The sequence below is a fragment of the Panthera onca genome, chromosome D1 (genome assembly GCF_046562875.1).
Source record: "Panthera onca isolate mPanOnc1 chromosome D1, mPanOnc1 haplotype 2, whole genome shotgun sequence".
In the NCBI taxonomy this organism is placed as follows: Eukaryota; Metazoa; Chordata; class Mammalia; order Carnivora; family Felidae; genus Panthera; species Panthera onca.
The window spans coordinates 15,077,888-15,099,964 of NC_138348.1; the positions used below are offsets into that span (position 1 = coordinate 15,077,888).

A 22,077-nucleotide genomic window follows, 5' to 3' on the forward strand; every position below is an offset into this window, starting at 1 on the left:
GGCATTTGCAAAGCTCCAATGCCTTAGAAACTCAAGTCAAAGGAAAATAAAATGCTACATAGGATTTGGAATCCAAAGTCCTTAGGTACTAAAGTGAATCTTCTGATCTTCAGCACCTAGCTCTAAGGTTACAGAATGAAAGACACAAATATTTCTATCATTTAACATCCCCCTCTTATTCTGCCCTTAAAATAAGAGAAGAGCTTCCTCTTGAATCATAACGTTTAGAGATGATACTGAGAACATCAAAGGAACTCTCTTTCCATCGAAGGCTTTGCTCTCTCAGGAATTAATTATCCCTGTTTTTTAAAGATTTTGCCTTACAAATAGATATTTGGGAGAATTCATCTATGAACAACACATCTTTACTTGAATGGCTCTTTTCCCTGCACTTAAATTTATGTAATAACAGCCTACATTCCTGGTCTAGAAAATTATATGATAAAGCACTCCTCCTCCACACCCTTGGGTATCACCAAGTGGAACATGAAGGATTCTAACTGCTGTAAAAATAACATGGGATTTTGTTTAGATTGCATATCCCTGAGGAAATCTCCTCCTTGGCTGAGGTCACCACAGGAGGTTGAGATACTGAGTTAATCTCTCAACTGTACTATAAACACATAAGGATATACTCTGTTTGTAAGAAACTTAGGACTTGATATATTTGCAGGCAGAGTGAGATCTAGAGTTGGAGACCAAATAGAGGTTAAAATCCTTGTCCAACTTGTCTGATATAGAAATCTAAAAAAATAGATGTGTATGCCTTTTCAAAGACTTTCTAGAAATCTAGTAATTCTGCTGGCCATCTGATAAAAGAAGCCTTACCTAGGAAAACAGGTATCTTTAAATTTTCATCATACATAGTATCCTCAGGACAGTGGAGATTGGAACAGCCAAATATATTCTGCCATCTTGCAAACACATACCATTATGAGAATTGAATCACTTATGAGAATTGAAGCTGCTGCTGTATTTAAACATACAGCTAGGCAGTAGATGGCAGACTGGGAAAAATAGTAATAGCAGCTATCATTACTGAGCACTATGTCCCCTCTTCCCTTACTTCAGTTGTATTACATTGATCGATTTTCATATATTGAACCAACCTTGCATTCCTGGGATAAATCTCAATTGTTTTTGGTATAATTCTTTTTATAGACTACCGGATTCAGTTTTAGTAGTATTTTTGTTGAGGATTTTTGTGCCTATGTACATAAGAGATGTTGGTTACAGTTTTCTTGTGATGTCATCGTCTACAATTGATACTAGGGTAATACCACTATCATAGAATGTGTTCTCTCTTCTCCAATTTTTTGAAGTTTGTGAAGGATTTGTGTTAATTCTTCCCTAAACGTTTGATAAAATTCACTTCAAAGTGAAGCCATCCTGGCCTGTTTTTTCCTTTGTGGAAATTTTTTTATTATAATCCAATCTCTTTACTTGTTAGAAATATATTCAGATCACCTATTTCACTCGAGTCAGTAGTTCGTGTCTAAGAATTTGTTCATTTCATCTAAATTATATATTGTTGGCATAGAACTGTTCATAGGATTCCCTTATAATATTTTTTATTTATGTAAGGTTGATAGTAATGTCCCCTCTTTCATTCCTGACTTTAGTTATTTCAGTCTCTCTCTCTTTTTTATTAAATCAGTTTAGCTAAAGGTTTGTCATTCTGGTGATCTTTTCAAAGACCCCACTTTTGGTTTTGTTTGTTTTTCTATTCTCTATCTTCTTTATTTCATTTGTTTCTGCTCTAATCTTTGTTATTTCCTTCTGTTTGGTTTTAGTTTGCTCTTCTTTTTCAAGTGTCTTAAGGGCAAAAGTTAGATTATTGATTTGAGACGTTTCTTCTTTTTTTAATATAGGTATGTACAGGTACAAATTTCCCACTAATCATTGATTCAGAAGCACCCCATAGGTCGCAGTATGTAGCATTTTCATTTTCATTCATCTCAAAGTATTTTCTAGTTTTCCTCACGATTTCCTCTTTGACCCATTGGTCACTTGGGAGTATGTTGTATAGTTTCCACATGTTTGTAAAGTTCCCAAATTTCTTCCTTTTGTGATTTTCAATTTCATTACACTGTGGTCAGAGAATATACTTTGTATGATCAATACTTTTAAATTTCTTGAGTCTTATTTTATGGGCTCACATATGGCCCAACCTAAAGAATGTTCCATGTGAAGCTGAGAAGAATTTACAGTTTGCTGTTGTTGAAGTGCTCTATTAGGTATCTGTTAGGTGTAGTTGATTTATAGCATTAAGTCTTCTGTTTGTTTGTTGAACTTGTGGTGTCCTGACTATCCATTATTGAAAGTGGGATACTGAAGTCCCCTACTATTATTGTTGAATTGTCTATATAGTCTTTCTATTGTGTCAGTATTACATATGTGTTCATGAATTCTGGGGGTCTGTTGTTAGCTGCACATAAATCTATAAGTATTATATCCAGATAGACTATTTCATTATTATTAAGTGCCTGCCTTGGTCTCTAGTAATAATTTATATCTCAAAGTCTTATATTACTATAAGATGAACTATAACCACTTTAGCTCTCATTTGATTACCATTTGTATGGTATTTTCCATACTTTCACTTCCCACTCATTTGTGCCTATGAGTCTAAAGTATGTCTCTTACCAACAAAGTATACAGTTGAATCCTTGAACAAAGTTGGGTGTTAGAGACACTGACCCCCTCCCCACATGATAAAAAAAAAAACATGTATAACTTTTGACTCCCTGAAAACTTAACTACCGAGAGCCTACTGTTGACTAAAAGCCTTATTGACAACATAGTCCATTAACACATATTTTGTATGTTATATAGATTATATACTGTGCTCTTAAAAAGGTAAACTACAGAAAATGTTATTGATAAAATCATAAGGATGGGAAGATACACTTATGAAATGTACTGTATTGAAAAAAATCTGCCTATAAGTGGACCCACACAGTTCCAACCCATGTAGGTCAAGGGTTAACTGTATTTAGATCATATATTTGCAACTGTAATGTGCATCTCTGCCTTTTAATTGGAGTTCTAAAATGTATGTTTTATGTAATTACTGATAAGATAGAATTTACATCTATTTTGCCATTGGTTTTCTATTGTCCTTATTTCTTTATTCTTCCATTACTGCTTTTTTGGGGCTAACTGGATATTTCATAGTTTTCTATTTTAATTCTTTTATTGCTTCTTTTCCTTTATTTTCAGTTATTTTTTTAACTGAACTATTTTTATAATTAAGTTATTTTGCTTTCTCTGGGGAATACAATTAACATCTTAAGTTAGGGGCGCCTGGGTGGCGCAGTCGGTTAAGCGTCCGACTTCAGCCAGGTCACGATCTCGCGGTCCGTGAGTTCGAGCCCCGCGTCAGGCTCTGGGCTGATGGCTCGGAGCCTGGAGCCTGTTTCCGATTCTGTGTCTCCCTCTCTCTCTGCCCCTCCCCCGTTCATGCTCTGTCTCTCTCTGTCCCAAAAATAAATAAAAAACGTTGAAAAAAAAAATTTAATAAAAAAAACATCTTAAGTTATAACAATACAGTTTTAATTTTAATACAGTTCATTTTAATTTTAATATAGTTTCAGATTAAAAGAATAGTCATTGCAATACTGCATAAGAACTTCGCTCCTATGTAGCTCTATTCCTTCCCTCCTTCTTTGTGTTGTTATTGCCATACAAAGTGCATCTTTAATATTTACCTATGTAGTTACCTTTACCAGAGCTCTCGATTTCTTCATGTAGATTCAAGTTACTGCCTAGTGTCACTTCATTTCAGCCTTAAGGACCCCTTCAGTATTTCTTGCAAAGCAAGTCTGCTAGTGATGAGACCCTTCCACTTCTGTTTATCTCAGAATTGCTTAGTTTTCTCCTTCATTTTTAAAGGGCACTTTTATTTTTTTTTTTTAATTTTTTTTTTTTTAACATTTATGATTGAGACAGAGAGAGACAGAGCATGAACAGGGGAGGGTCAGAGAGAGAGGGAGACACAGAATCTGAAACAGGCTCCAGGCTCTGAGCAGTCAGCACAGAGCCCGACGCGGGGCTCGAACTCACATACCGCGAGATCGTGACCTGAGCCGAAGTCGGACGCTTAACCGACTGAGCCACCCAGGCGCCCCATAAAGGGCACTTTTATTAAATATAGAACTCTTAGTTGACAGCACTTTGAATGTATAATCCCATTGTCTTCTGACCCCACCATTTCTGATGAGCAATCAGCGGTTCATGTCAATGAGAATTCCCTTGTACATGGTGAGTTGCCTCCCTCTTGCTGCTTTCAAGGTTTTCTCATTGTCCTTAGATTCTGGTCATTTGACTGTGATCTCATATCTCTGAGTTTACCCTACTTTGACTTCAGTGTTTTTTGAATTGTAGATTAACGCTCTAGGAAGATACAAGCCACTACTTCTTCAAATACTCTTTCTGCTTCTTTCTCTTCTCTCCTTCTGGCATTCCTATTATGCAACTGTTGGTACTCTTGCTGGTGTTCCAGAGGTGTCTGAGGCTCAGTTCATTTTTTTTTCTTCATCCTTTTTTCTTCCTGCCCAAGTACCACCATTTGGAGGATTTATAAATCTCTAGCATTTGCTGAAGATTCTAATCTAAAACAGTCATTAATTTTATCACAGTCATTAATTTTATCACATTTTTCCCACATCTATTGAGATAATTCTACATATTTTCTCACTTATTCTACTAGGGTGATAAATTATATTGATTACATTTTTAAAACTAAAACCATCTTGCTTTCTTGAAACAAACACAATTTGGTCAATATGTATTAATGTTTTCACAATCATGCTCAAATTTGATTATTTTATCTCCTACCACCACCAAAATTTAAACTTTATGAAAAGTATTGATATATTTTCACGTGGAGTAAGATCTAGAGCTGGAGACCAAATGTAATTAAAATTCTTGTCCAAAAGAGAAGAGCATTACCATAATTGCTTTAGACTAATCCAGATTCACATCCACGGCCAAGGAACGGACCACACTTCCCCACCCCCCCAAACACCTGGTCACCTAACAGCAGAGGAAGGGTGTTTTATTAGAAAGAAAGAAGCAAGGAAATACCCGCTCTGGGTGAGTGTCTGTCACACCTACTGTTCCTCCACCAACTACTCTCCCTTTGCTCCTGTATCTGTAATCAGTCTCTCTCTGCCTCTCCTATCCCCACCCTTCTCTATCTCTCTTAGCTCTGTCCCTGGCATTTAAACATGATCAAGGTTCTCCCATCCTGAAAAATATTCACCCTTAATCCCATGTCCCCCTCAGTGACTATTTTGGTCCTCATAAAAACTTTATGAGATATTATCTCTAATTTTCAGAAAAGGAAACTGAGGCACAGAGAAGGTGAGTAACTTAGCCAAGATCACACAGCTTAGCCAGGATTCAATAAATAATAGCCAATAGTATCATAGTAGTAAAAAATGCAAAACTTTCTCTCATTTCAGAAAAATACTTTCCAACTGTTTTCTATGCATAACACACTAGTTGGATGATTTTTATATGCAATCTTTCAGTATTTTTCCCAGTAATCCCAATTATTTAGGGCTGTTTTATAGGCCCTAGTAAGCGAAGTGACATGCACAAAATCTTGTAGTAAATAGAACTGGGTATCATACCCAGGTTCATGTCTTTGGAGTATTATTTCTCTAGGACCCTACCATGTCCCATTTGTGTAGAGGATGTCCCTGGTCCTAAGTCTGAACATCTGCTTGGTCTTCCTTCTTCTATTCTGCAGGCATAAGTAAATTTCCAGAAATAAAACTTTCAAGATAATGCCCGGGCAGATCTCCCAGATTAGGGCCAAAGATGGGAAAGGAAGAAAAAAAAATTTCTCCTCTGTGGCTCTTCTTGTGGTCACTGCTGCACATGGGATTTGTCTGAGGAATGTGTCCTGCCTACCACTAGAACTAGAGCCTCTAAATAATCCACCATGGTCTGAATCAGAACCCCCTTGCCTATCATTCCTAGTATGTGAGACACATGACAGAGTCAGTGTCTAATTGCTACCGTTAGAGTCGAGTCTAGAGAGTAGAGTCTAGTAGAGTAGAGTAGAGTAGAGTCTAACAATTGCATAATTGTTAGAGCTCAGGCTTAGAATTAGATCCATTTGTATTTAAACCCAAGCTCTACCAAATATTAGCTTTTCTGATCTTGACCAAGTGATGCTCACAGTGAGCATCAACTTCCTACACATAAGAGAATTATTAATACCTTCTTCATGGGGATTATGTAAGAATTGTATGAAATACCATACCTAGAAGAGTGACATAAATTTAGTATTTGTCAGTTCTCATTGTAAACACATTTCCTTTACTCCTACAACTGTTTCAAGGACTCCCAACATTACTGTCAGGTTTTTTAGTCGCAAGATCAAGTATTCATAGAAAGATTTTGGAATTCCAAGGACTTATGAATCAGTATTCAATACTTTAAAACTTACGTCTCTCCTTTCTGTATGTGGCCAGATTCTAGCAGCCATAAGAGAGAGAGAGAGAGAGAGAGAGAGAGAGAGAGAGAGAGAGAGGAGAGAGAGAGAGAGACAGAGACAGAGACAGAGAGAAATAAAGACAATTCTTGCCAGAAAACCAAATTGGTCACACCACAAGCTTTGATGTTCTGTACAGAAAATGACAAAGGACAGCAGTGAGCCTTTGCTGTATGCTGGGCACCATTTCAGCACTTCACATGCATCTTCTCGTAGAACCCCCACAAGAGTCCTGTGATAGGTACTATCATCACCCCCTTTTTTATAGATATGAGAACTCACACATAAAGAGGCTGAGTAACTTGCCCAGTCACACAGTTAGCAGATACAGCAGCCAACCAAACTCTTTCTCTTCAGCATGATTCAGATTTTTTATTATTAAGAGCACTTTCTCTAGCCTACATTTGTCTACCCTTGGGGCATTAGCAGTAGAATAGCAGTTTTTCACTGACTTCGAGTTTTTCCCTTTTATCTTGCTCAATCTCCCCCAGAGCTCTGTGAGATAGGTGTTACCTAGGCTATTTTACTGACTCTGACTGGCTCATGCACCCATACCCCCACGACTAGAACATTCTGTGCCTTGCATCCCAGATCCTAAGATCACTTCCTAAGCACAGTCACAGAGGAACTCCTAACCCAACCCAGCTGTCTCTCTCCCACCTCCTTGGTCACAGATGCCTTGGCCACAAGAGAGAAATGACAAATTGGTCCGGCTGCCGTCTTGGTTGAAGCTGCTAATTCTAGTCCTCTGGGAGCTGAGAGGTCAGAGCCTCCTTAACTCCTTGCACCTGAGTAATGACCATTTAGCTACTCCCTTGAAACCATACATAAAAATATTGATGTAGATGGACCCAGGAAGACCACATAACAGTAACCAGCCACACATGACAGAAGCTGTTTGGTTGTGATTTTCCAACACAGTTGGATCCAGATGCCCAAGGACCAAAGGAAATATCTCTGGGCTAAGCACAGGCTTCCTAAGAGAAAGGCTTAAAAGAGCTAACTTTAGCTAACTTGCCTGCTATTCCAAAGCATTTTTCCATTTTTGCTGATTGTATGGTACTTTCAATCCCTAATTTTTCTGCTTTAACAGAGCTTGCTATCTTCAGGGCTTTAAATCAGTGTAGATCTCAGATCAAGTGGCTTTTATAATATACCTCATCTTGTCACCAAAAAATACTGGCAAATGTGTGGCTTGGAGAGACATGTCCTCCAACGGTTAGGGTTTTTTTCCCCATCAATTTCTTATGAAGCCTAACACTTTGGAAGCTAAGGAAAGAAAACTGTTATCTGAGCTGGGGTGCTTGTGTGTTACATTCACAGGGAAGTGTGACCCTAGGAAGCAAAACTAAACCCAGCCCATGAACCAAGAATTATTTAGGATGTCTCTCAGCAATCATTTGCAAGTCACTAAGTGAAAAATGGATGAACTTGCAAAGCAGCTGCTAGGAATGGGTGATTGCTACATCCACGCCAAATGTGCTCTCAAATAAGATACCTGTTCTGGAATGAATCTGTTACTTCTTTCTCTACTGCATTCAGACAGGTAGGTACAATCGGTGATTTCTTTATTAGTGTTTTGTTCTCAAGGTGATACGAGGGTCTCCAATTTAAGGTGAGTTAGATTTAAATATGTATGTCTACTGTCACAAATTTTTATGAGCAATGACCATATTTAGTCTATTAAGAAAAGCAGTCACTTAGGATTTATGCACCCATAATATAATAAGAAAATATATAAAAAAATATTTGATATAAGAAAATATTTCTTCTACTAGTTTATTTCACTAATTACAAAGGTAATCTTTTCTCTTTGTAGAAAACTTCAATCAAAAAACATTTTTTAAACACAAGAATTCCCCTTTACTTGTAATTCAAGTAAGCACTATTAGTCTTTATAGTGTACTTTTTTTCAGATACTTTTCTTTGTACATATGCCATTTTGGACAATTTTGATCATAATATGTAAACTGTTTTATATCTTGTGTTTTCCACTCATACTGGAAGAATCTTTCCATGTTATTTTTTTTTTCCTTTTTAAGTTTATTTATTTATTTTGGAAAGAGACAGAGAGAGAGAGAGGGAGGGGCAGAGAGAGAGGGAGAAAGAATCCCAAGCAGACTTCACACCATCAGTGCAAACCCTGTTGTGGGGCCCGAGCTCACGAACCGTGAGATCATGACCTGAGCTGAAATCAAGAGTAGGACATTTAACCGACTGAGCCAGCCAGGCGCCCCGCTTTCCAAACTATTAATTCTTCTGGCAAATAACTTCACTGCCCACCTGATATTTCATAAATAAAATTCATGTCATTGTTCCTCTTGTATACAGACATTTAGATCTTTAATTATTCATTATCATAAAAATTGTGGAATACAACAATGTATGCATGTTTGTCCACATTTTTTAACTAGAGTAGATTCCCAAGCCTAAGGCGTACTGGACCAAGGGACATGACCAGTTATAAAACCCAATTCTATAAAGTCAAACTTCTTTCCAGAATATTTCAGATCACCACACAGCCATCAACACTGGGTAATATAGCAGTCATAAATCTTTGCCAATTTGCCAGTTGAAAATATTTCCATTTTTAAATGGTATTTCTTTGATGACTTGTCCAACAGAGCATTGTTTTAGATGTCTAATGTTTTCTCCTGGGAGTTTTCTTTTTATTAGTTTTGCCCTTATTTTTATAATGCTAGGAGTAGACCTTTCTGTAAAAACCATTTCATTATATGATGGTTACTTGTTATACTTGTTGCAAGTATTTTTCCAGTGTGTTCCGGATCTTTATGGAATTGAATCCATTAGTTTTGTCCTGTATCTCATACCACTGCATTTTGCTTAACACGCTCTTTCCTATCCAGAGATTAGGTACGTATTTGTTTTTCTGTTTTCAAACAAATCTATATTTTATTTGAAGGCTTTAAGACACTCTATTCTTTTTTTTTCTTTTTTCTTTCTTGTTTTTTCTTTTCAGTGATGGCATGAAGAGACATTGTATTTTGAAAAATACTTATCCAGTTGTTGAAAAATATTTTATGAACTATATTCTTTTAAATATTCTCTAAAAATAATGTTCTTTTGCAATTTGACCATACTTGCTTCTTATTAAGCTTATCCCATCATCAGTTATATTTGTGCTTAGTTATATTTATATTTTTGAAATATTAAAAAATTCTTTTCCCTTTTTTTTTTAAATTTTTAAATTTTATTTAAATCCAAGTTAGTTAACATATAGTGTAGTAATGATTTCAGGAGTAGAATTTAGTGATTCATCACTTACATATAACATCCAGTGCTCATCCCAACAAGTGCCCTCCTTAATGCCCATCACCCATTTAGCCCATCCCTCACCCCCCTGCCTTCCAGCAACCTTCATTTTGTTCTCTGTATTTAAGAGAGATGGGGTGCCTGGGTGGCCCATTTGGTTAAGGCACTGACTTCGGCTCAGGTCATGATCTCTCAGTTCATAAGTTCAAGCCGCATGTCGGGCTCTGTGCTGACAGCTCAGAGCCTGGAGCCTGCTTCATATTCTGTGTCTCCCTCTCTCTCTGCCCCTACCCCACTCTCTTTCTCTCTCTCAAAAATAAATAAACATTAAAAAATTTTTAAGAAGAGAGAGAGAGAAGCAAACCATAAGAGACTCTTTAATAAGTTTTTAATGTATTTATCAAGTCTAATATTTTTCTATTGCCTGATATACTGATTGCTACATTCAACTTTTTCTGAATCGATTGGTTATTTTTTAACTTCTTGAATATTTAATTCATTTTTCTCTTCGTTTATGTTCTTTCTTAATATTATAACAATCAAATCTTTCAAGGATAAGAATAATGATTCATTTTTATTCTCCTTTCAAGATTTGGATTGTGTGGAAAGCTGTGTGTTTTACCTTTGGGATAAAACTTTGGTCTACATAATAATGATATTTTTCAATTCCTCTATGTTATTCATTATTTTTCCTATTTTATATATGAGAACGTTTAGACGCAGTAAGACTATGGTGTGTACATATCATTACATGGCAGCTAATCCATGAAAGCAGAACAAAAAACTAGTCTACGTGACTATAACAAACGTACTCTGCCCAACAAATTATGGTGCTTTTGCTTCCTCACCTTTAAAATATGTTTTCTGCATCCAGAGACTTTTTCATGGTCTTCTTTAAACGGAGTTTTTATATGCAAAATATCCTTGAAAACTGAACATAAATTCTCCAGTGAATTCCAAAGTTTCAAATAAATCTGGAGAATTTTGCATTGCATCAGGCTGGCTGTTTCATCATCTTCAGGATATTCTTCCTTTTTCCTGTTTGATGATATTCTTAGACAATTCAGTTTCAAAGTAATATAAGCTCACAAATCTAACTGCCACAAATCTTCCTGAAGCCTCAAACATTGACTGAGTTCAGTTTTTTTTTTTCTGAGATGTCACTACATCATTCTTAATTTCAGATTGAATTTGCCTGATGTTTTCTAGTCGACCTGAAACAAGTTAAAAGTACCAAACAGGGGCGCCTGGATGGCTCAGTCAGTTAAGCGGCCGACTTCGGCTCAGGTCACGATCTCACTATCCGGTGAGTTCGAGCCCCGCGTGGGGCTCTGTACTGACAGCTCAGAGCCTGGAGCCCGTTTCAGATTCTGTGTCTCCCTCTCTCTCTGCCCCTCCCCTGTTCATGCTCTGTCTCTCTCTGTCTCAAAAATAAATAAACGTTAAAAAAAAAAATTAAAAAAAAAAAATACCAAACAGAAACTGCCACTTAGCCTCATCAGCACAGGTGGCAAGAGAAAAGACACAGGGCAGCAGCCTCTCGTGAATTCAAGCCTCCTGCTCCTCACAGGCCCTCCTTTCATTCCTATTTTTTGTGGGAGAAAATACTATGGCAGTCGTTCAGGGAATATCCGCCCGTGTACAATTACAGGAAGGGGCCTGCAGTCATAAAAGCGTACTTGTGAAAGTGGACGAGTGTACCCGTGAATGTGTGGGCTCAAGTGTGTGTGTGTCTGTGTAGGTGAGAGGGTGAAGAGGCTACGTGTTCCTTAGGTAACTGGCAATAAGGTCCAACTTTAAATCTGAGTTCATCTGCTTGGGGTTTCCATCAGTCTGACAGAAAACACTCCTGAAAGAAATGATTTGCTTGGTCAAAATGTATCTGCCACAATTGCAGTCCCTGTGCTATTTACAGACAGATCAATCATCCAGACGCCGACGTAGATTCACGGGGGCGAATGCACAACGTGACGGAATTCATCCTGCTTGGCCTGACACAGAACCCAGATGCACAGAAACTCTTGTTCGCTGTGTTTATAGTCATCTACTTTCTCACCATGGCAGGCAACCTACTCATTGTCGTGACAATCACCACCAGCCGAGCCCTGGGCTCCCCCATGTATTTTTTTCTGTCTTTCTTGTCCTTCATAGACAGCTGCTGCTCTTCTGCCATGGCTCCCAAAATGATATTTGACTTACTCGCCGCAAAGAAAACTATCTCCTTCGGTGGGTGCATGACTCAGCTCTTTGCAGAGCATTTCTTTGGGGGAGTCGAGATCATCCTGCTCACGGTCATGGCTTATGACCGCTACGTGGCCATCTGCAAGCCCCTGCACTACACGATCACAATGAACAGGCGAGCGTGTGGCCTCCTGGTGACCACGGCCTGGGCCGGGGGATTTCTTCATGCTCTGATTCAAATTCTTTTTATAGCCTGGTTGCCCTTCTGTGGCCCCAACGTCATTGACCATTTCATCTGTGACCTTTTCCCTCTGCTGAAACTCTCCTGCTCCGACACCCACATCTTTGGACTTCTTGTTGCCGCCAACAGTGGGCTGATGTGTCTGCTCATTTTTTCTATTCTTATCACCTCCTACCTCCTCATCCTTTACTCCCTGAGAACCCACAGCCCTGAAGGACAGCGTAAGGCTCTCTCCACCTGTGCCTCCCATGTTACTGTAGTCGTCCTGTTCTTTGTACCCTGTATATTTGTGTACCTGCGGCCCATGATCACCTTCCCCATTGACAAAACAGCGGCTGTGTTTTATACTATGATAACACCTATGTTAAACCCTTTAATCTACACCCTCAGAAATTCAGAGGTAAAAAACGCCATGAGGAAACTCTGGAGCCATACGGTAACCTTGGGTAACAATTCGTGTGACTAGAGAAGGGAAAAAACAAAATTTATTCATATATTAAGAACAAGTATGACTAATAGAAAGGATAATGGTCTTGAAATCAAAATATACGAGCTTACGTATATTTTGCTCCCCTTGTTTTCTCTAATCTTTAATGGTTCTTCTTTCATAAAATTGCAATATTGAATTAAATGATGACGAAAGTCTCCTCCATTTAGAAACCTCTCTGCGTTAACAAATTATTGATCAAAGGGACACTGCTGAACAACATAAAAATGTCACAATGTATAGAAAATCTCGGAGTTTATGTATTCAGTGGAACAATTCTCTGTAAAGCTTTGGGTACAGATTATATAGCCAATAGGACAATTAAAATATTTAAACAAAAAGCCTAATGGCTAATTATTTTGCTGAAAATACATAGTTTCAATCCCAACCACATAGCCAAAGTAGACTCATTATCACAAGAAATAAAGATCAACCAGAAATGAACAGGTTTTGAGGAACAAGAGAGTTATCAAAGCAGGACTCATCCCCAAATTAATGCTTCCCTGTTGTGCAATTCCAGAGGTACCATTTACATTATTATTTGGGCTCCTCTTAGAATAAATTATTTTCTCTGTCTAAAGACAAAAAGGGATATAAAATTCTGCGAGGTACAGCCATAGAGCAATTTCGCACATGATTCCCAGGCAGAAGGTAATCGGTGGAGCGTTTTTTTCGGTCTAAGATGTACGGATTTATGCCTTAGCTAATAGGAACATAAGCATCTGATACAAAAAGGAGTTAATAATAACTGAGTAATTGGATTAAGACAGAAAGTCTGTACATTCAAATTTGAATGGCAACCTTCAGGCTAACTGCAGACCAGTGCAATGGGAAGTAATTTGAGATACAGACACAGTGCCATTCTAAGAGAAAGAATTCAAATAAAAGGAGATCCAGCTCTGGCCCAGGACAGAAGCCCTGCAAAAGAAAAGAGAAAATCATCAAAGCATCAATGTCAAAAAATCAACAAAATACAAAGGAAGGCAGTAAAAAAGAAAAAGAGGGAAAGAACTATAAGACACAAAACAGGATGGCAAGAATAAGTCCTTACCTATAAATAATTACTTTATATGTAAATGGGTTAAACTCCCCAATCAAAAGACAGAGTGATTAGATGTTGTTTTTTTTTTTTAATCCAGCTATACGCTGTCTACAAGAGACTCACTTAAGATTTAAGGACCACATAGGTTCAAAGTGAAGTGATGGAAAAAGATATTCCATGCAAATGTCAACCAAAAGAGGGCAGGGACTATACTTATGTCAGACAAAATAGACTTTAAAACACAAACCCGTAAGAAAGGACTTTATATAATGATAAAGGGTCAATTTACCAGGAATATATAATAATTAGAAATATATATCTATATATAGATAGATAGATTTCACCCAACATCAGAGTACTTAAATATATTAAGCAAATATCAACAGATCTAAAGACAGAAATAGACAATACAATAATAGTAAGAGACCTCAATATTCCACTTTCAATGATGGATAGAACATATAGACAGAAAATCAATAAGAACACAATGGATATGAACATCACTATTAACCAAATAGATCTAACTGACATATAGAACATTGCATCTAATAGCAGTAGAATATACATTCTTCTCAAGTGCACATGGAAGATTATGCAGCCTAGATCATATATTAGGTCACAAAACAAGTCTTGAAAAACTTAAGAATGTTGAAATCATACAAAGTATCTTTTCTGAACACAATGAAGTAACACTAGATATCAAAAGCAGAAAGAAAACTGGAAAATTCTCAAATACGTGGGAATTAAACAACATATTTATGTACCACCGATGGGTCAAAGAAGAAAACAAAAGGGGATTCAGAAACATTTCAAAACAAACAAAAATTTTTAACTATACACCAAAACCTATGGGATGCAGCGAAAGCAACACTAAAAGGGAACTTTATAGCAATGAACACCTACATTTAAAAAGATCTCAAATAAGCAATTTAACATTATACCTCAAGAAATGAGAAAAATAAGAATAACTGAGCCCAAAATTAGCAAAGGAAGGTACAGCAGACATAAATGAAATAAAGACTAGAAAAACAATAGAAAAAATCAATGAGGGGCGCCTGGGTGGCGCAGTCGGTTAAGCGTCCGACTTCAGCCAGGTCACGATCTCGCGGTCCGTGAGTTCAAGCCCCGCGTCAGGCTCTGGGCTGATGGCTCAGGGCCTGGAGCCTGTTTCCGATTCTGTGTCTCCCTCTCTCTCTGCCCCTCCCCCGTTCATGCTCTGTCTCTCTCTGTCCCAAAAATAAAAAATAAAAAATAAAAAATAAAAAAAAAATCAATGAAACTAAGATTTGTTTTTTTAAAAGCAAAACAAAATTGACAAACTTTAGCCAGACTGAGAAAAAATTCAAATAAATAAAATCTGAAATAAAAGAGGGAACATTAGAACTCATGTCACAGAAATAAAAGAATTATAAAAGACTCATACAAATAGTTATACACTAATAAATTGGATAACCTAGAAGAAATATATAAATTCTGGGAACATACAATCTACCAAATCTAAAGCATAAAGAAATAGGTAAATTGACCAGACAAATAGTGAGCAAGGAAAACAAATCCATAATTAGAAACCTCCTAAGAAAAAAAAAAAAAAAGCCCCAAAACAGAGGGCTTCACTGATGAAATCTACAATCAACATTTAAAGAAGAATAAATGCCAATCCTGAAATACTTCCAAAAATTTGGAAAGGAAAAAACACTTCTAATTTTTACATTTATTTATTTATTTTGAGAGAGAGAGAGAGTGCACATGCACACACAAGCAGGGGAGGGCAGAGAGAGAGACAGAGAGAGAGACTGGATCCCAAACAAGCTCTGCACTGAATGCAGAGCCTTAAGTGGGGCTCGAACCCACAAATCATGAGCTCATGACCTGAGCCAAAATCAAGAGTTGGACACTTAACTGACTGAGCCACCCAGGCACCCCAAAAACATGTCTATACTTGTTTTATAAAGCCAGATTTACTCTGTTACCAAAGCCAAAAATACCACAAGAAAAGTAAACTATAGGCAATATCCCTGATGAACATAAATGCAAAAATCTTAAACAAATACTAGCAAACTGAATTCAAAAGCACATTAAAGAAACCATATACTATAACCAAATGGGGTCTATTCCTGGAATGCAAGAATGATTCAGCGTGCAAGAATCAATCAATGACACACACCACATTAACAGAATGAAGGATAAAAATTATATGATCATGTTAACAGATGCAAAAAAAAAAAAAAGCATCTGACAAAATTAATCCCCTTTTATTATAAAAGTCTCAATAAACCAAGATTAAAAAGAAATTATCTCAACATAATAAAGGCTATATATGACAAGCCCACAGGAAACATCATACTCAACAAGTGAACAACTTCTTTCTTCAACAAGTGAACAACTAAAAGATTTTCCTCTAACACTGGGAACAAAAAAGGACTCCCTCTCACCAATTTTATTCAACATAATACTGAAAGTCCTAGCCAGAGCAATTAGGAAAGAAAAAGAAATAGAAGGTATCCAAATTGGAAAGGAAGAAGTAAAATTATTTCTAATTTTAGATGACATGATCTTACATGTAGAAAAGCCTAAATATTACACACACACACACACACACACACACACTCAAAAACTGTTAGAACTATTTAACAAACTCAATAAAGTCTCAGAATATGAAATCAACATACAAAAATCAGTTGTTTCTATAAACTAAGAATGAATTATCCAAAAAGGAAACTAAAAAACAAACAAACAAACAAACAAACAAAAAAACAGTTCCATTTACAAATGTATCAAAAAGAATAAAATACTTGGGAATAAACTTAACTAAAAAGATTAAAATTTGTAAACTGAAAACCACAAAACATTTACGAAAGAAAGTAAAAACAAAAAAAAAGGCAAATAAGCAGAAAGACATCCTGTGTTCATGGATTATAAGATTCAGTGTCATCAAAATGCCATACTACCCAAAGCAATCAAGCATTGGTGCAATCTCTATCAAAATCCCAATGGAATTTTTCACAGAAATAGAGAAAACAATCTTAAAATTCATATGGAACCACAGTAGACAAAGAAAGAAGAAGAACAAAGCCAGAAGCACAACACTTCCTGATTACAAACTATATTACAAAGCTATAGTAATTAAAATAGTATGGTACTGGCATAAAGACGTATAGACCAATGGAATAGAATAGAGAACCTACAAATAAACCCATCCATATACACATGGTCAACTGATCTTTGACATGGGTGCCAAGAATACACAATGGGGGAAGAATAGGTTTCCTAATAAATGGTGCTGGGGAAACTGGATAACCACTTTCAAAAGAATGAAATTGAATCTTTATCTTACACCTTCACAAAAGTCAGCTCAAAATGGACTTAAAACAAAAGACCGAAAACTATAAAACTCTTAGAAGAAAACACAGCAGAAAATCTTTGTAACATGGGATGGGCAATGATTTATTGGGTATGACACCAAAAGAACAGACAACAAGGGCAAAAAATAGACAAATGGGACCACAGCAGACTAAAAATCTTCTGTACAACAAAGGAAACAAAAAAGTAAAAAGGCAACCCACATAAGGGAAAAAATATTTGCAAACCATATATTTAATAAGGGGTTAATGTCAAATATATACAAAGAATTTGTACAACTCAATAGCAAAAATATCCCAATTTTTAAAAAGGCAAAGAACTTGAATATACATTACCACAAAGAATTTGTAAAAATGGCCAATAAGCAAATGAAAAGATGCTCAACATTACTAACCATCAGGGAAAAGCAAATCAAAATCACAATGATATATCATTTCACACCTGTTAAAATGGCTATTGTCAAAAAGACAAGAGATAACAAGTATTGGCAAGGATATGAAGAAAAGAAAACCTCTGTTCGCTGACAGGAATATAAATTGCCAGAGTCACTATGGAAAACAGTATGGAGGTTTCTCACAAAATTAAAAATAGAATACCATATAATCCAGCAATCCCACTTCTGGGTATTTATCTAAAAATACTGAAATCAGGACCTCAAGAAATTATTTGCACCCCAACGTCCATTTCAGCATTGTTCACAATAGCTAAGATGTGGAAACAACCTAAATGTCCATCAACAGAGGCAATGCTTTAAAAAAAAAGAAATGTAGTATAGATATACTGCATAGAATACTCTTCAGCCTTAAAAAGGAACAAAAGTCTGTCATTTGTGACAAATGAAACTTGAGGATGAAACTTAAGGTTATTAGTCTAAGTGAAATAAACCAGTGATAGAACACTGCCTAATTCCATTTACATGAAATATCTAAAATAGTTCAACTCATAGAAGCAGAAAGCAGACAGCGTTTTTCCAGGGGCTGAGGGAAGGAAGAAATGAGCAGTGATTGATCAATGGAGATGGATTTTTAGTGTGGGAAGACGAAAAAGTTCTGGAGATGGCCGATGGCGATGTTTGCACAACAGTGTGAATGTACTTACTGCCACTGAACTGTACATTTGAAAATGGTTAAAATGGCAACTTTTATATTATGTATATTTTACCACAATTAAAATAAAACAAGGGAGAGGGACAGACTGTGAGTGAGGTTGGCAGGAAACAAAGGAACAAAAGTAGCTGCTGAGGACAGAGCTAAAGGCACTGCTTCCCTTTTTGGTTCTGGACTTCAGGAGCATATCAGCTTGCTTTGAAGGTAAAGGTTGATTTTTTTAAAAGGTGATTCTGTGCAGGATTTCAGCCAACTCTTCAACACCTCAGAAGCTGAGGGAGAGATTAGAGTGGAGCCTCCTTTTTATAGTGTTTCTAACCTTTACTTCTGAATGTCTTTATACATAATGTTTGGCTAAGTGTGATTTTTTCAATGGCTACCATGTGGAGGCACTATACTTTACTGTAAATCTCCACAATTCCTTCTGTGTGGGGTAGAGAGAAAAGCTATATTCCCCTGAACTCATCATGACAATCTTTACCCAATCTTTGGTGGCTGAGAATTAAAAATGGCACAGTTGCCCAGGGTAACATGGCACATAACCTTGAAAATTGGTATTTCCATTGTTAGGATGACCATATTAGTTAGAACAGTCAGGTTTTCAGAGAGAAATCCATTCTCTGAACTCCGACCTGTGCCTAAAACCATCCCCTATCCTGTGCCAGCCTCACCAATATCAAAATGAACAACAAAGTTTTATCATGAAGCTTTCCAACTTACCTTATCACTCTCGTCCTAAACTACAGCCGGAAACACTATGGTTATAGCAGCATTATCAACAATAGCAAAGCTATGGATAGAGCCCAAATGTCCATCAACTGATGAGTGGATAAAGAAGATATGGCATATATATACACCATATATATATACGTATATGTGTGTGTGTATGTGTATATATATATACACACACACAAATATATATATATTTTTTTAACGTTTATTTATTTTTGCGACAGAGAGAGAGACAGAGCATGAATGGGGAAGGGGCAGAGAGAGAGGGAGACACAGAATCTGAAACAGGCTCCAGGCTCTGAGCTGTCAGCACAGAGCCCGACGCGGGGCTCGAACTCACGGACTGCGAGATCATGACCTGAGCCGAAGTCGGCCACTTAACCGACTGAGCCACCCAGGCGCCCCACACACAAATATATATATAAACACACACAAATACACACACACACACACACACACACACACACACACACACACACATATATATATAATGGAGTATTACTCAGCCGTCAAAAAAGAATGAAACCTTGCCATTTGCAGTGGTGTAGAGGGAACTAGAGTGTATTATGCTGAGCGAAATTAGTAAGTCAGAGAAAGAAAGATACCGTATGATTTCACTCATCTGTGGACTTTAAGAAACAGATGAACATATGGTGGTGGGGGGAAGAGAGGTAAACAAACTGTGAGAGGTCCTTAAAGATCGAAAATGAAAGAACAAACTGAGACTTGCTGGAGGGAGGTGGGTGGAGGATGGGCTTGATGGGTGATGTGTATTAAGGAGGGCACTTGTTATGATGAGCACTGGGTGTTATATGTGATAAATCACTGGATTCTACTCCTGAAACCAATACTGCGCTGTATGTTAACTAACTAGAATTTAAACAAAAAGTTGGAGAAAAAATAAAACAAAAATACAAAAATAAACTGGCCTCTAATGATGTTTGTGGATGCTTTGCTTCCAGCAAAAATTCCAACAGGACCAATTACGAATCCTCTGAGGACTTGAGAGGTCAATGCCTTACCAAACCCTGCCCGTTGTGAATGTCTATTTAAATATTTCTCTAGAGTCGATGAAGAATTACAGGAGATTTAAGTAAATGACAATAGCCAAGCACGTTCACTAACAGACTTAAGGTTTATATGGGAGACACTGTTCCCACACTTAGGGTTAAAAGGAGAGCTTAAATCAGGAATAGAAAGAATTCTCACCACACTGTTCATGGACTTCTTGGAAAACATAAATTTGGCAGGATTTGGGGAAAAAAACAACATCCAATCAACTGGATCTGATGCACTTCTACATTTTATAGTTTCATACACTCGCTTTTTCTGATTTGAAGAATTTTTCATTGTTCCCATTGTTTTTATTATAGATTGAATACAGTTCTGAGATCTGAAAAACTTACGTATTTTGGAGATGTGTTTATACTTCCACAGGAGGCCAAGAAAGTGAATAGAAATTAAATCTAGAGCCACTGCAGTTTCCTAACTCAAACAGCTCATTTTCTGAGTAAATTCAGATTGATAATGGGAACGAAAATAAATGAAAGTGTCCAAGACTGGAACAGCTGTGTAGAGAGAGAATTCCAGTGTCCCACTTGTTAGTTTATAGAGTGTATTTGCAGCTGGGGGGCTATGCCCCCAGGGGAAGAAAACAATGACTGAGTTCAATCTAAAAACTGGAATTCACAATCAACTAGATCCAGGTCAGTAATAACTAAATCTTTTTCCCCAAATTTTAAGAGTTAACTTAATTAAGCCAAATTATTTTCACTGAATAGGCTTTACAATTAGATTCTTTGAATCGAAGGTAATCTTATTCTCTAAAAATGAATTTGAGCTTGATGACATGAAAATAGCAGTAGAAAACACGATCTGTAATGCTGTCAGACAAGACGCTTTTGAGAACTCTTAAGGTCACTGAAACAACATTGTGGTCAACGTGTATGTAGAAATAGATTGCTTCGGTAGGTTTTATATGTGATTATTTGAAATTGTTTCCCCTTTTCATGACTTCCATGTTGCCACATTGAAGTTAGAATTTGTGAATTAAATTAAGAATGATTAAGCACATAGTTACCACCTATAGGAGCCATGGGTAGAGAAGAAACAACTAAGGAGACAGCGTTCTGTAAAACTAAAGATAAAGATATCCTTCCTCACCTTTATTGAAGCTGAATGATCATGATGCTGATTTCTGTGTCCAGAAAGTTTTAAGGAAAAATATGTTGTTATGCTTTTTGGCAGGGATTTGAGAAAGGAGAAAAAGAGGGGGAGAAGGAATAAGATATGCTGTGATCTTTTGTAACATGTAATCACTTTTAAAAATCCATGTACAGATCATTAAAAATATATATATTCTTGTATATATTCCACTTTTTCCACCAATTAGCAATGAAAATTTCAAATTTATCTTAATTGATTAAACTTACGCCAAAAGAAAAAAATTGTATTATCTTAGACGACCTTAACATTTCTGTCTCATCAATAGGAAATCCAGGGAAACTTTATGACTCATCTAATTCCATTTGTAAAATGTGAGTGGTATTATATATCTAATCCAGAGCCTCATTTTTTATGTAATGAAAGACCAGTTACACAGAAAATCCATTTAAGAAATATTGAGAACTTTTAAGGAAACTTTGTACCAATTGTATATTTATATCCAAAGATGTGGGAAGAGTGACTGTGTAAGAGCCATTTGGAGCCAGACACAACATCCAGGGCTACTGAGTAAATGCTGCTCAATGAGCTGTTATGAAGACAGTTCCTTGGCATTTTGAAGAGGGAAAACCCCATCTGCAGCTCTCTGTGTGTACGTGCATTCATTTGGCAGAAAGGAATCATACCTCAAAGAACACTGCTGGTATAGATATAGTAAGGCTTGGCACTTTCCTATCTGATATACAGTTGACTTTTTAAATAATATTGTGTCCATATATCTATAAATATTCGTGCCAGTGGGCAAATATAACTTCAAAATCATTGTTATTGACAAACTTTGCCCCAAAAACAGCGAAAGAAAGCCACCTGTGAGGGTTTAGAGCCAGAAAGAGAGTTTGGAAGTCCATCATAAGTCAACATACATATTAACACTTTGCTTTTATTCTGGTGTTTGTAACATATTGTTAATATTCAATTTATATG

The 22,077-nt window shown here is 36.7% G+C and overlaps 1 protein-coding gene across 1 annotated transcript; it reads left to right on the forward strand.

The window, feature by feature from the left end:
- The first annotated feature begins 11,724 nt into the window (after positions 1-11,724).
- On the forward strand, positions 11,725-12,669 carry LOC132662483 (olfactory receptor 4C5). Its single transcript, XM_060607934.1, has one exon. It carries the CDS (start codon positions 11,740-11,742, stop codon positions 12,667-12,669), a length of 930 nt encoding a protein of 309 aa, XP_060463917.1. The 5' UTR covers positions 11,725-11,739.
- The last annotated feature ends 9,408 nt before the right edge of the window (positions 12,670-22,077 follow it).